This window comes from Heterodontus francisci, chromosome 16 (assembly GCF_036365525.1).
Source record: "Heterodontus francisci isolate sHetFra1 chromosome 16, sHetFra1.hap1, whole genome shotgun sequence".
In the NCBI taxonomy this organism is placed as follows: Eukaryota; Metazoa; Chordata; class Chondrichthyes; order Heterodontiformes; family Heterodontidae; genus Heterodontus; species Heterodontus francisci.
In genome coordinates this window covers 68,304,053-68,317,496 of record NC_090386.1, presented here as the reverse complement: position 1 = coordinate 68,317,496, position 13,444 = coordinate 68,304,053, and the positions used below count along the sequence as shown (strand labels likewise).

Sequence of the window (13,444 nt, the reverse complement as noted above, 5' to 3'; positions counted from 1 at the left end):
CATATATGTTATATATATATATAGAGAGAGAGAGAGAGAGAGAGAGAGAGAGAGAGAGAGAGAGAGAGAGAGAGAGAGAGAGAGAGAGAGAGAGAGAGAGAGAGAGAGAGAGAGCAAGTGTAGTCTTCAGCTGAAGCAATGTTAGGGGCAGGGTAGATTAACCAGGGCACATAATTCAACCCCCATTTTAAAGTCATACATTCTGCCCTTTTATTTCCATTATAAATTCGTATGTCCACATTCAGGAAATTAAATGCTATAATGAGTTTCTGAACCATAGTAAGTGCTGTCTTGGTTCTTGAGGAAATATTCAGATCTTTCTGTCTGATACAGCAAAACTGTTCAAGGTCTTCTTATGCATATGTTCAGGAATATATTTAAATAAAATCTTCTCAGTCTAAACATCCTGGTGGATGGGTATCTGAGAGGTCATGGATCTTCTGCAACGCTGCATATAAACCTAGCCTCCCATATTCCCTGATGTTTCACCACCTCTTCATTCTCCAACATATATAAATATAAAGTGGATAATCCCCATAGGGAAATCCATGCAGCAAATTTTAGGGAATTTTTCCAAACCAAACCAAGAAAAAGTCTCAAGGGAGTATTCTAAACAAAACTAGAAGCCTCAAAAGTAAAGCCAATGAAATTTGACAACAAAATATCAATTGAAAATAAAACTGAGTAAGCACAATGATATTTACCTCCAGCCCCCTCTTTTCCCTCATCTAAAAACTTTCCTTGGGCAGCATCATCCACAAGAATCAGGGTCCACAAGTATGTTAACTAGCTTCTACCTCTCTACCCCCACTACTGACACCCACATTGCCTCTGTGTTGTCTGACTGCGTGTTCAACATCAAGTCTTGGGTCAGATGCAACTTTCTGCAGCTAAATATTGGCAAAGCCAAAGCCGTCACCTTTGACTCCTGCCACAAACTCTGTGGGCTCGATTTTTAGCCCCCACTGGGGACAGGAATGGAGGCAGGCGCATGCGGAATTCTGCGATGCCAGTCTGCATGCCGGTTCCCAGGCTCCATACCATCCCTGGGCCATTTTTTCGGAGGTGGGATGGGGGGATGGCGGCAGTGCTACCTGCTCACACGCGTCAGGTAGCCAATCAACCCACTTAAAGGCCTATTAAGGCCTGTTAACGTAGGCCAACTGGGATTTTCCAGTCGCCTCCAGGTCCCTGCAAGCAGCGGGGGACTGTACAGCTGACTGGAGGCGACCTCCAGGTTGCAGAGCAGGGGAGTCAGCTCCAGACAGGCTTGAGGCCCCCCACCCCCACTCCCTATCTATCTGGGTTCAGCAGCAGCCGCTGGCCACCCTGTGGAGGAGTCTTTCCCCACACCGCCACAGTGGTGGCCCAGCTGCAATGCCATTTTTTATTTTAAACGTGAAAAAGTTAGAGAGAGGACTCCTCCATTTCAGGGCATCCTCTCCCTCACTTACTTTGAATGGCATCCTGTTGTTGCTTCCAAGTTGGAGGGTTTTCTATTTGCCCTCCAGCTTCGTGAGCCCGCCCGCCATCTTTATTTGGACAGCGAGCCCAACCTCTAGCCACTAATTGGCCAAATCGGGGAAAATCATGTGAATGGCTGTTTCCCCACATAGTGCGACTTCTGACCCCCATTTGAGCCTGACGACGGGGTTCTGAAGGCAGCAAGAATATCCTGCCTGTATCTTTGCTACTGATTCTGCCAAATCCTCTCTTCTGCTAAACCTCAGGCTTCCTCTTGTCACACTAAAATTTTCCCCATTGCGTAAAACCAGACCCCAGCACCTGAACCTCAGCACCATGACCATTCTCCAATGCTGTTTAACCCAATTTCATTCCCAGTGTTGCTAAACAGTAGAGGCAGAGTTTCTGCTTTGTGCACTATTGGGAAACTGCACCCAAAATGTGTTTGAAATTGCACCATTTAGGATATAGTTCAAGGTTCTGCAAAAATCATTTGAATAATCACAAACGTAAAATCCTCCATGAACCAGGACAATTGGCCTGTGTAATAGAATATAATTGTTTTTTCTCTATTAAAAGTTATTCCTTGATGTATTTAAGAGTAGTAACCTGATGCAGTTTTATTCATACAGCTCAAAATGGGTTTACCAACAAAAATAAGCATTTTTAATAAGGGAGTCCAGTTGATCACCTTTGGATAACCTGATTTAAAATCACTGAAGATGACTGAAAAAAAAGCCATACTGATGACTTAATAGTTTAATTGGTGTACACTATTTGATTAAATAATTTGTGATATGAAAAAGCTTATATAACGTGCCGACTAGTGCCTGTGCACCTCAGAAAATGAACAAAATTTGAAGAGTCTTTCTGACCCAGCACAATTGGTGGAATCTCGCAAACTCATTCTGGAGGCATGGCAGGTTTTATGTGTGGGGCCTGATCTAGGCAAATGGAACTTTGAATCAGCGTAAAAGTTCATGGACACAAGGAGGTAAGTGGTTTTGGGCATAACTCACTCACTTTAAAATTCCTTGACCTTTTGCGTTGGTTCAGCTGATTCCACCCAGAATGCGCTGATATTTCAAGCCTACAAAAGAGGACTCCCTACCCCCAGATACCTACTTCAGATCTTATCTCTCTTGCATACCATACTGCTATGCATTGTCAGCTTTCAAAAAGGTAAGAAATTAAAATTAAGGTCCAGAATATCTATAAAGTAAAGGCCACTCGTTTATAAATGTAAGAATAAGCTAGTCCACTAATTTACTAATTTCACAGTAAAAATAAACAGCCTCAGCATTCAGTCTCCTGAACACCAATAAAAATTCCTTAAAGCTAATAATAAAAACAGAACTTATCTTGTTCAGTGACTATAAATCACTGGCCCTGACTATATATTCTCTGTTACATGACATAACATCCATATTTTAAGAAAACAGCATGAACTTTGTGTCACTATGGGCAATGTCATGAGAGATCTGCTGGAATATATATAAATGCCTTACATCAAGTGTGTCTGTAACACAACAACAAATATTATGACCTGGAGTTTCCACTCAATTGCGGTGGATTTTTTGTGCAAAGCCTCCAATATCAGCGTAACCGACGCAAAAGATGGCAGAATTTTAGGCACACATTGCATTTTGCACAACTCGAGTTTCTGTGATCTTTTGCGCTGGTTTTAAAAACACTGTGCGAGAAGCCAATCCTGCTAACAAAACTAGCCACACACCCAAGGAAAATTCATCACCATTGGGAGTTTCCGCTAATTGCATTTGTTTACAGGCATTTGATGAGGCTCCAAAAAGTGCAAGGAACCTAATAGAGACATTTTGAAAGTTTTTGAATGAATTTTTTTGATTACTAAGGAACTGACTACTGTACCCCTAACTAGAAATTAGTTTTGTATGTTTTTAAAAAGTCATTTTCAGTAATTTAGAATTAAATTAAATTAAAATCAGGTTACTCACAGGTGCTGGATTGACATTGTGATTTAAAATGCTTATTTTTTGTGACTAAATGCATTTTCAACTGTATTAATCAAACTTTGCCAAGTTACCACTCATAAACGCATCAAGGAATATTTTGCAAAGAAATTTTTTTTCTTTTAAATTACATTTTAAAACACTGCCATTTGCACCTGTTCAAGGCGCAGTTTGCATTCAGTGATATGCAAATAAGTTTGGAGGAGAAAAATCATTTTTCAAGACAAGCGCAGTTTGCATTGGAATGGTTGATTGCCACCCAAAGTGTAAACAGTAACCCCAAATTTCAAAGTATCACACTTTATTACAGATGAAAATCTATCCATAAATGAAAAAAGGCATGTTGATTTTGAGTGGCAAAATGGGATCGGTAACCTTACCGCATTGATGCGATCGGCACCTTTTTAAAGGGGCTTGCCACCAAGTGTCCAAAGCACCTGCCTGTTTTGTAAATAGGGCTGCCATTTTCTTTAGGAACTGGTTGGAGCCGGCACTGTGCAGACTCTGATAAATTCTATAGGCAGTGCAAGAGAAGAGGCCCAGCAAAGGCAATTCTTGAATTATTTTTGTGGGCCCCAGAGGAGCAGGAATCCACAAAAATAATCTTGACCACTGTTGCCCTGGGACCTCCCACCCTCTGCGATCGTGACTCCCTATGGCAAATTACTTTTGTGGCAGCAGCTGTGGCCCATTTCCCTGTGCTGATGCTGGTGAGCTGCAGCAGTAAATGTGGCTGAAGCCTCAAAATCGGGGGGCATTTTGCCGTTGGAATGTGTGGCTGACCAGCATACTCAGCTGGACGAGCACCCAAAAGTCAAAATCAACCCCTGGCAGTCATTGCGTGCTGGGTTCTTCTGACCTGGAATTGTAAATTAACAAGTGGCTGCAATCACCCAACACTGTCTGTTTTGCCCAGCTCCCCATAGCAACTATTTGAGCAGTGACCTTTCAGACATGTCAAATTAAACACAGTCCCACCTGCACGCTAATCATCACAACCATGCTCCAGACAGCCTGTCAGAAAACTCATGCATACAGACTGAGAGCTTACTACATCTTGAAAAAAAATTGTTTATATAAAGCAAAGTTATACATTTTATTTTCTTACATCAGGATCAAATATAAGTGGATTTGACTGTCCAGTCAACATTTCTTGAATTGAGTTCACTGTAACCTATAACATATTACCTACATTTAATTATAAAGACTATTATCAGTATATTTATATTAAAGTTGTAGAAGGAAAGGAAATTCAAAAAAAGTAGCAATTCAGTTTTCCTGTATTCCTAATAAGTATCTGTAAGGTGAATGAGAGCTGAAAATTCAGTTATCATAATACTTGTCAGAATTGTGAGAGCTTTATTAGCAGCCAAATTCTATTCAAATTAGAGCATAATGAGACAGGCCATGATTTCCTTGATTTTCTGCATAGCTCTAAATGCACCCATTTGAAAGAGGTATTAAAATACAGCCAGGTTATCACTCCTTAAAGCAATGGAATGAAAATCAGGTGGGTTTTATAAAGGGCATATGTTCCGCTCTGTTTGATTATCACCTAGGGAGTGAAAGTGATATCTATCCCTTTTTTAAAAGTAACATGATGGGAAATTTCCATTTGCAACAGACACTAATAGTGCCATTTAAAAACAAAGAGCCAAATGCAGAACACACACTTAAAAACAGCTTGAAAGAAATCACAAATGAGTAAATATATTCCAGTTACAAAGTATAGATAAATTTTACATAGATTTTAAAGTCTTGCATCCTGTGCTGATCCATCACACATCAGATATCAAGTTTCAAAGTGTTACACTTTATGGATGTAAAGCCATGTTTTAAAAAGAAAAAATATTGTTATTGGCCTAGATCTTGAAGTTTACGTGCAATTTACTAACCTCTATTTAATATCAGTTACTAGCAGCTACAATAATCCTATCAAATGTGTTTGTGCAGCGGCCTTACTAACTGTGATCAACATATGGTAGATTCTGTACAAACGGGCATCTTTACATAGACATTTGTACTTCCATAATATGATTATTTTCTGAACAAGTTTTCCTTGAATTTACGTGCCATTTCTGCTTTTAGTTTTGGTGGACTTATTAGCACAAATAACCAGTATCAAGTTTTGTTTTTCTTTAGATGCCCTGTTCCTGGATGTGATGGGCTTGGGCATGTAAGTGGCAAGTATGCATCGCATCGTAGTGCATCAGGCTGTCCTTTGGCTGCACGCAGACAAAAGGAAGGATTCCACAATGGGTCACCATTTACTTGGAAACCCGTGAAAGGAGATGGGCCAGCTTGTCCAACCCCAGGGTGTGATGGTTCAGGGCATGCTAATGGCAGTTTTCTTACACATCGAAGGTATATATCATTCTCCTGTAATTAAGTAAACCAAACAATATTTAAAGCCACTGTAGCCCTATTTAAATATTATGATTCTATTATTGTTAAAATATACTCCTAGTCTAAAATTCATTAAGACCTGAAATTATGAATGCTTAACAGCATCACGTAAAATTTTTCTCTCCATTAATTGATATAAGGTAGATTACAATATAATACGATGAGAAGGGATCTAGCCAGAATAAAATAGAACCAAAGAATGACAGGAAAAACTGTTTCGGAACAATGGGTTATCTTTAAGGAAGAGTTGCTTCAGGTACAGGCTAGGTTTCAACAAGGGCAAAAGGTAGGGAAAACAAAAACAGGGCTCCTTGGATGACGAGGGCGATAGAGACTATGATGAAACCAAAAAAGGGTGTATGATGCATGTCAGGTGAATTCTTCAAGTGAGAACCAGGCCAAATACAATAAGTTGAGAGGGGAGGTGAAAAGGAAAATAAGACTGGCCCAGAGAGAATATGAGAATAGAATGGCAGTCAACATAAAAGGGAACCCAAAAATCTTCTACCAACATGTAAATAGTAAGAGGTGGAGTAGGGCCTATTAGGGACAAAGAGGGTAATATATGCTTAGAGGCACAGGGCAAAGCAAGAATACTTAATGAGCACTTTATATCAGTGTTTACTAAGGAAGAGGAATCTGACAAAATGTCAGTAGAAGCGGAGAGAGTAGAGGCAATGGATAGGGTAAAAATTGAGAGGGAGGAGGTACTGGAATGGCTGGCTATGGTTAGGGTAGATAAAGTCAGTACGGCTTGCATCCCAGATTACTAAAAGAAGTGGGGTGGAGATAGCAGAAGGGCTTGCCATAATCTTCCAATCTTTCCTAGATATGGGGAGGTGCCAGAGGATTGGAGAGTGACAAATGTGACACCCTTAGTCGAGAAAGGGTGTAAGGACAGTTATGGCAACTACAGGCTAGTTCGTTTAACATCAATGGTGGGTAAGGTTTAAGAAACAATAATCATGGAAAAAAATCAACAGGCACTTGGAGAGGTTTGAGTTAATTAAGGGGAACCAGCACGGATTTGTAAAAAGCAGATCATGCTTGACTAATTGAATTTTTTGATAAAGTAACAGAGAACATTGATGAAGGGAATATGATGGGTGTTGTCTTTATGGATTTTAAGAAAGCATTTGATAAAGTACCACATAGAAGGCTGATTAACAAAATTGAGGCTCATGGAGTAGGAGGGTCAGTGTCCAAATTGGATAAAATATTGGCTTAAGGACAGTGGTAAATGGTTGTTTTTCAGACTGGAGGATGTTAGATAGTGATATTCCCCAAGGGTCAGTGCTAGGACCACTGCTTGTTTTGCTATATAATTGACTTGGATCTTGGAATACAGAGTAGAATTTCAAAATTTGCCGATGATACCAAACTTGGAGGAGTGGCAAATAGTGAGGATGATATGAACTGCCTACAACAGGACATGGATAGGCTATCAGAATGAGCAGGCAAGTGGCAGATGGAATTTAATACAGACAAGTGTGAGGTGATGCATTTTGGCAGAAGGAATAGGGTGAGGCAATAGAGACTTAATGGAGCGCTTTGAAAGAGTGTGCAGGTTAGTTACAAGGTTAGGTTAGAAAAGCTGGGGTTGTTCTGCCTTCAGCAAAGGAAATTGAGGGGAGATTTGATAGCGGTGTACAAGATTATGACAGGCTTAGATAAGTTAGACAAGGAAAAACTGTTCCCATTAACTAATGGTACAAGGACTAGGGGACACAGATTGAAGGGTTTGGGCAAGGGGTGCAGGGGGAATGTGAGGAAGAACTCTTTTACACAGCAGTGGTAATGACTTGGAGCTCGTTGCCCACGAGGGTGGTGGAAGCGGAGACAATGGTTTCAATTGGATGGGCATTTGAAGGAAATAAACTTACAGGCTATGGGGATCGAGCAGGGGAGCGGAACTGACTGGATTTCTCTCTGGAGGGCCAGCATGGACTCGATGGGCCCAATTGCCTCTTTCTGTGCCATAAATGACTCTATGACTGTAATCAGGGAAGACATTCAGTAGTTTAAAATAAATGGGTTCATGTCTGCACTGAAACAGCAGTGAGAGGAATTTCTGACAAATGTGCTAAAGATTAGGGCCCAGATTTATTTTTCATCTTTTTTTCAATTGATGTCAAATATCTGCATAGGATGCCCGATTTGCAAAAAATACTAATCTCCCGATCCTTATAGCACAATATTTAAGTTCCGATGGGTGAAAACTATCAATACAACTTGGAGGGGTGTGCCATCAGTAAACAAAACACATGGTAGAGGAATCTGAGAAATAGAAATGAGTGAGGTAATAGTACCAAATTGAACTTTAAGGAATAGTAAGGATTTATGAGGTACTACAGCTTTATGATCAGATTAAGGAGCGTCGTAAAAGAGAAAGAGAGGTTTAGGGAGGTAATTCCAGACTTCAGGCTGAGGCATGCCTGATACTGGTAGAGCGATTAATGCCAGGGATGCTCAAGAGGCCAGAACTGGAGAAGCACAGACATCTCCGAGGGCTGTAAGGCTGGAGGAGATTACAGAGATAGGGAGGGGTTGAAGCCATAGATAGCTTTGAAAAAAAAGGAAGAGAATTTTAAAATCAAGACATTGCTTAATTGGAAGCCAATGTAGGTTAGCAAGTACAGGGTTGGTGGGTGAACGGGACTTGGTGTGAGTTAAAACATGATTTTTGGATGACCTCAAGTTTACAGAGGGCAGAATGTGGGAGACAAGCCAGGAGTGCATTGGAATAGTCATGTCTAGAGGTAACAAAGGTATGAATGAGGGTTTCAGCAGCAGATGAGCTAAGACAGGAGCAGAGTTGGGGGATGATACGGAGATGGAAATAGGCAGTCTTAGTGATGTATGATGTTAGATATGTGGTTGGAAGCTCATCTTGGGGTCAAATATGACATCAAGTTTGTGAACAGTCTGGTTCAACCTCATACAACTGCCAGGGAGAGGGATGGAGTCGGTGGAAAGGGAGCAGAGTTTGCAGTGGGGACCGAAGACAATGGCTTTGGTCTTCCCAGTATTTAATTGGAGGAAATTTCTGTTCATCCATTTCTGGATATTGGACAAGCAGTCTGACAATATAGCAACAGTGGAAGGGTCGAGGGAAGTGGTGGTGAGTTAAAGCTGGGTGTCCTCAGTGTATGCGTGGAAACTGACACCGTGGTTGGAATTTTATGCCCCCTTAAAGAGCGGGCTGGTGGCCAGGGTGGGGGGGGCGTAAAATGGAGTGGGAGGCTGGTGGAGCCCTTCCCGACCCACTCCAGCCTCTGCTGCCAATTTATGCGGGGCGGCAGCGGTGAGAAGTGGCCCACCCACCCCAGGCCAGTGGCCAATTATCTTCCACTTAAGGGACTCCACCTGCTGCCACAGGTATCTTACGTGTGGCTGGTGGGCGGCTGAGGCCGCAGAATACAAAACCCGCCTGATAAAACTCAGTGGCCTTCTGGGGGGCTGGAGAAGCCCTCCTGATCAGGCACCCTGTACCCCACGAAGGTCTGCTCCCGAAGCCCCAATCTCCCCCAACGCACAACAAACCCCCTGCCCCCCTAACCGACCCCCTTTGCCTCACCGGAGCCCAACTAATTGTCCCTGGCGAGGCCCCAAAAACTTAACTCTTTTCCGGAGCCAGCCGTCATTTTCCTCCTGCAGCTGGATGTAGTCCCAGCAGTGGCCACGGCTCCTGGTGATGCTGCTGGGACTAAGAGCTGCTGGCCCGCTGATTGGCCAGTAGCTCCATTAGGCGGGACTTCCTGCCTCTATGAAGTAGAAGTCCTGCCCAAAACCAATTAAGGGCCTGGGGACCATAAAATCCAGTCTGGATCCTGGATTCCCAGGCCCGGTGGAGGTGGGATTACCACCAACCTTTCGGCTGGTGAATGGGTCCCCCCCACCTCACCCACTGTAAAATCCAGCCCAGTGTTTTCCGATGATGTCGCCAAGGGGCAGCATGTAGATGAGAAATAGGGGACCAAGGATAAATCCTCATGGAACACCAGAGGTAACAGTGCAGGAACAGGAAGAGAAGCCATTGGAGGTGTTTCTCTGGCTACAGCTGGATTGGTAAAAATGGAACCAGGCAAGTGCAATCCTACCCAAACTGGTTGACAGTGGAAAGGCTTTGGAGGAGGATAGTGTGGACAATTGTATCACATGCAGACAGGTTGAGAAGGACAAGGAGCGGTAGTTTACCTTTGTCACAGTCAGATAGGATGTCATCTGTGACTTTGATAAGAGTCATTTCAATACCGTGGCAGGGGAAGAAACATAATTGGAGAGATTCAAACACTGAGTTCCGGGTAAGATGGACACAGATTTGAGAGGCAACAGCACCTTCAAGAATTGGCAGTTTGCAAGGACGGAAAGGTTAAGGGGTGTTTTTTTCAGGAGAGGGTGATGACAGCAGATGTAATGTAACCTAAATGTAATGTAATGTAGCTGAGACCTGTATAGCTTTGAATTGGTCCAGGATTGACTAAAAACAGTTGCAAAGGTATTTGGAACAACCAAATCACACAAAACTCTGAGCTTTCAGAAGCTGGAATCAATCTGAGTGTCAGATCAGATAAGTCATTGGCAGCAGGTTAACCTGTTTAGCCTGCATAAAGTTAGCACACACGGGATGCAGCGCATAAACATTAAGCTTTTACGTGTAACCTTCGCTGACCAGCATGTCTACCCTGTTTTCTCATTTCGTTCACGCTGTTAAAAGTTTAACAGGTGCTGAAGCCACAGTGTCTATTTTTAATGCTTCGGCTATTATACTTTAATTCCAGTTTTTGATAAATGCGTATCTGTAAATGTGCAGACAAAATTCGTAACGTGCTTTCAAACTTACTTTCTTGACTCGTTCACTGTTGTAACTTTTGTTTTCTTCTTTTTTAAGTCTTTCTGGCTGTCCAAGGGCTACTTTGGCCATGAAGAAAGCCAAATTCTCAGGGGATGATCTACTAACTACCAAATTTCGAGCAAGTGACGGTAAGAATTAAACTAAAAATCAATGCAGTCTCCATTGTGATGTTAATCAGTGTAAATACTATTTGCAAGATCACTGATTGGTGATTTTCATAGAAAATGGATGGAATCACAGAACTGATTCTCCCAAATATTGGTAACAATTGCATATATTATAAACAGAATTGGATTTACCAGGTTACTGTAAATGAGTGGCCTTATATTATAACTGAACTTGTATGTTGTCTACAATTCAAGGATGTATGTAACAAATTAAATGCATCTATCTGAATACAATTAATTGTGTTCACTTTAACCCTAAACCATTAATGTACGAAGTAATAATAAGAAATTCATTGTGGGTCAAAGCAAGCAATGGAGTGATGCTTTTGATTGCCTTAAGGGGAAGGAAAATGCTGGGGAATACTTCCTGTTTTCATGGGAGAATCATACTCTCAGCAGATATTTTTTAAGTTGTCAATTTTATGGTCAATCTGAAAACCCTTAAACAAAGTCTCCTTCTGAACTCAACCCTGGCAGTGATAGCCATTGCAAGGAATTATGTCAAAGTGGCTCCATTGTATACATCCAGATCAGTCTGAGAACTGTTCCAAAGCTGGCCAACCGCAGCTCCAGGCAAGTAAATTTGTATTTGTCAGCTCCAGGGAAGCCCATGACCCAACTTGCCAGAAATGAAGCCACTTTACCACACTTTCTATAATTGACATTACTGTTGAGGCTGGGGAGGAAAAGAGGGACAGAGATGTTACTCAGTGGTCTCCATGGTGGCACTCAATAAGTTTTTAAAAAATATCTGGTATGATGTAAAGGTAGTGTATTTTGAAAAATAAGCACTGTTCCAACATTTTACTTCACTTTTAATGACTGTATTTGCTATCCACGGGCTGGAAATGACTGTCAGCAATTATACCAGGCAAGCATTTAATGCATTCATATGAACTGCTTTCAAAGTAATGGAGTCATATCTCCACTACAAAAGTAGACAGTGGAATGTCATACAAACAGCATTTTCTAGACTTTGTATAGAAACAATGACTACTTTGTTAAGTTCACTTTTTTCTCACAGCAATAGAGAATGATGAAGAAATTAAGCAACTTGACAAAGAGATCAGTGAACTAAATGAATCCAACACGGAGATGGAATCCAATATGGTGAAGTTGCAGTCACAGGTATAATTATAGGAGGACTTTTATTCAATGAGAGTCTTATTTTAATATGAATTTTTTTGTCCAGTGTTTTTGTAATAGAACTATATCAATAAATTACTAACTTCAAAACATACTAATTTCAGTGGAACCGGATAGATAATTGATTTAAACAAAAGCAAAGAAATGCGAATGCTGAAAATTTGAAATATAAACTGAAATGCTGGAAATACTCAGCAGGTCAGGCAGCGTCTGTGGAGAGAGATGCAGTTAATGTTTCAAGTTGATGACCTTTCATCAGAAAGCCAATTCTTTAATCTTTTAGCCTGTGAAATAGATCAGGTTATAAAGCATAAAACTGTTGAGAAATATGCCAATAACTTTCAACATCCTTCACACATTTTTGGAGTAGACTGGCAGCAGCACTGTTTTTGCTAGAGAAATAGTCTAAGGAACATGATCTGTTTAAAACATTTTTGACTTGGAGACCTTGAAGATGTTCTTATGTGCTCTTTCCTACTCCTGTGCAATATATATAATATGTATATGTAGCTTATAGCAGAGTAAAGTTCTCTACTCTGCCCCAACCTCAGAAGAGCACCCTCTGCTGTAACAGTGTGACATTTTTCTTTTTCCCATACCAGCCACCCTTGGGCCTGTCTCAGTGACATTGCCAATTAATGTTCTAAACCCATACCCTAGGAACTAGATAGAGACTGCCCAAACTCATGTCACATATCGGGGAGGCGATGGCATAGTGGTAATGTCACTGGACTAGCAATCCGGCCCCACTATGGCAGCTGGTGGAATTTAAATTCAATTAATAAAATTGGAATTCAAAAAAAAGCTAGCCTCAGTAATGATGACCATGAAACCATTGTTGATTGTTGTAAAAACCCATCTGGTTCGCTAATGTCCTTTAGGGAAGGAAATTTGCCATCCTTATCTGGTCTGGCCTACATGTGACTCCAGATGAACAGCAATGTGGCTGACTCTTAAATGCCCTCTGACTTGGCCTAGCAAGCCACTCAGTTGCACCATACCACGAAAGAAAGGTCTAAAAGGAATGAAACTGGATGGACCACCCGGCATCAACCGAGGCACCGGAAAATCGCAGTTACTTCACTGTCGCTGGGTCAAAATCCTGTAACTCTCTTCCTAACACCACTGTGGTTGTACCTACACCACATAGACTGCAGTGGTTCAAGAATGCAGCTCACCACCACTTTCTCAAGGGCAATTAGGGATGGGCAATAAATGCTGGCTTAGCCAGCGATACCCACATCCCATGAAAGAATTTTAAAAATGAACCAAATAGAGACTTTTACCTTAATAGTCTGTGCTGGATTTGAAATAATAGCCGGAATTTTACGTTGGGTGGGAGACCCTGCCCACTGGCCAAAAGGTCATGGGTGAGCCCGCCTCCGCCGGGCCTGGGACCCACGCCAGAATTTTACATG

General features: G+C 41.6%; 1 protein-coding gene across 3 annotated transcripts in view; it reads left to right on the top strand.

Moving 5' to 3' along the window:
• The window catches only part of LOC137378480 (myelin transcription factor 1-like), a 179,766-nt gene that overhangs the window by 150,937 nt on the left and 15,385 nt on the right, over positions 1–13,444 (top strand). For all 3 annotated transcript variants that reach the window (XM_068048810.1, XM_068048809.1, XM_068048808.1), the window contains 3 exons: positions 5,595–5,816; positions 10,750–10,841; positions 11,905–12,008. In XM_068048810.1, coding sequence (XP_067904911.1) covers positions 5,595–5,816; positions 10,750–10,841; positions 11,905–12,008 — 418 coding nt within the window. The remainder of the gene's footprint in view (positions 1–5,594; positions 5,817–10,749; positions 10,842–11,904; positions 12,009–13,444) is intronic.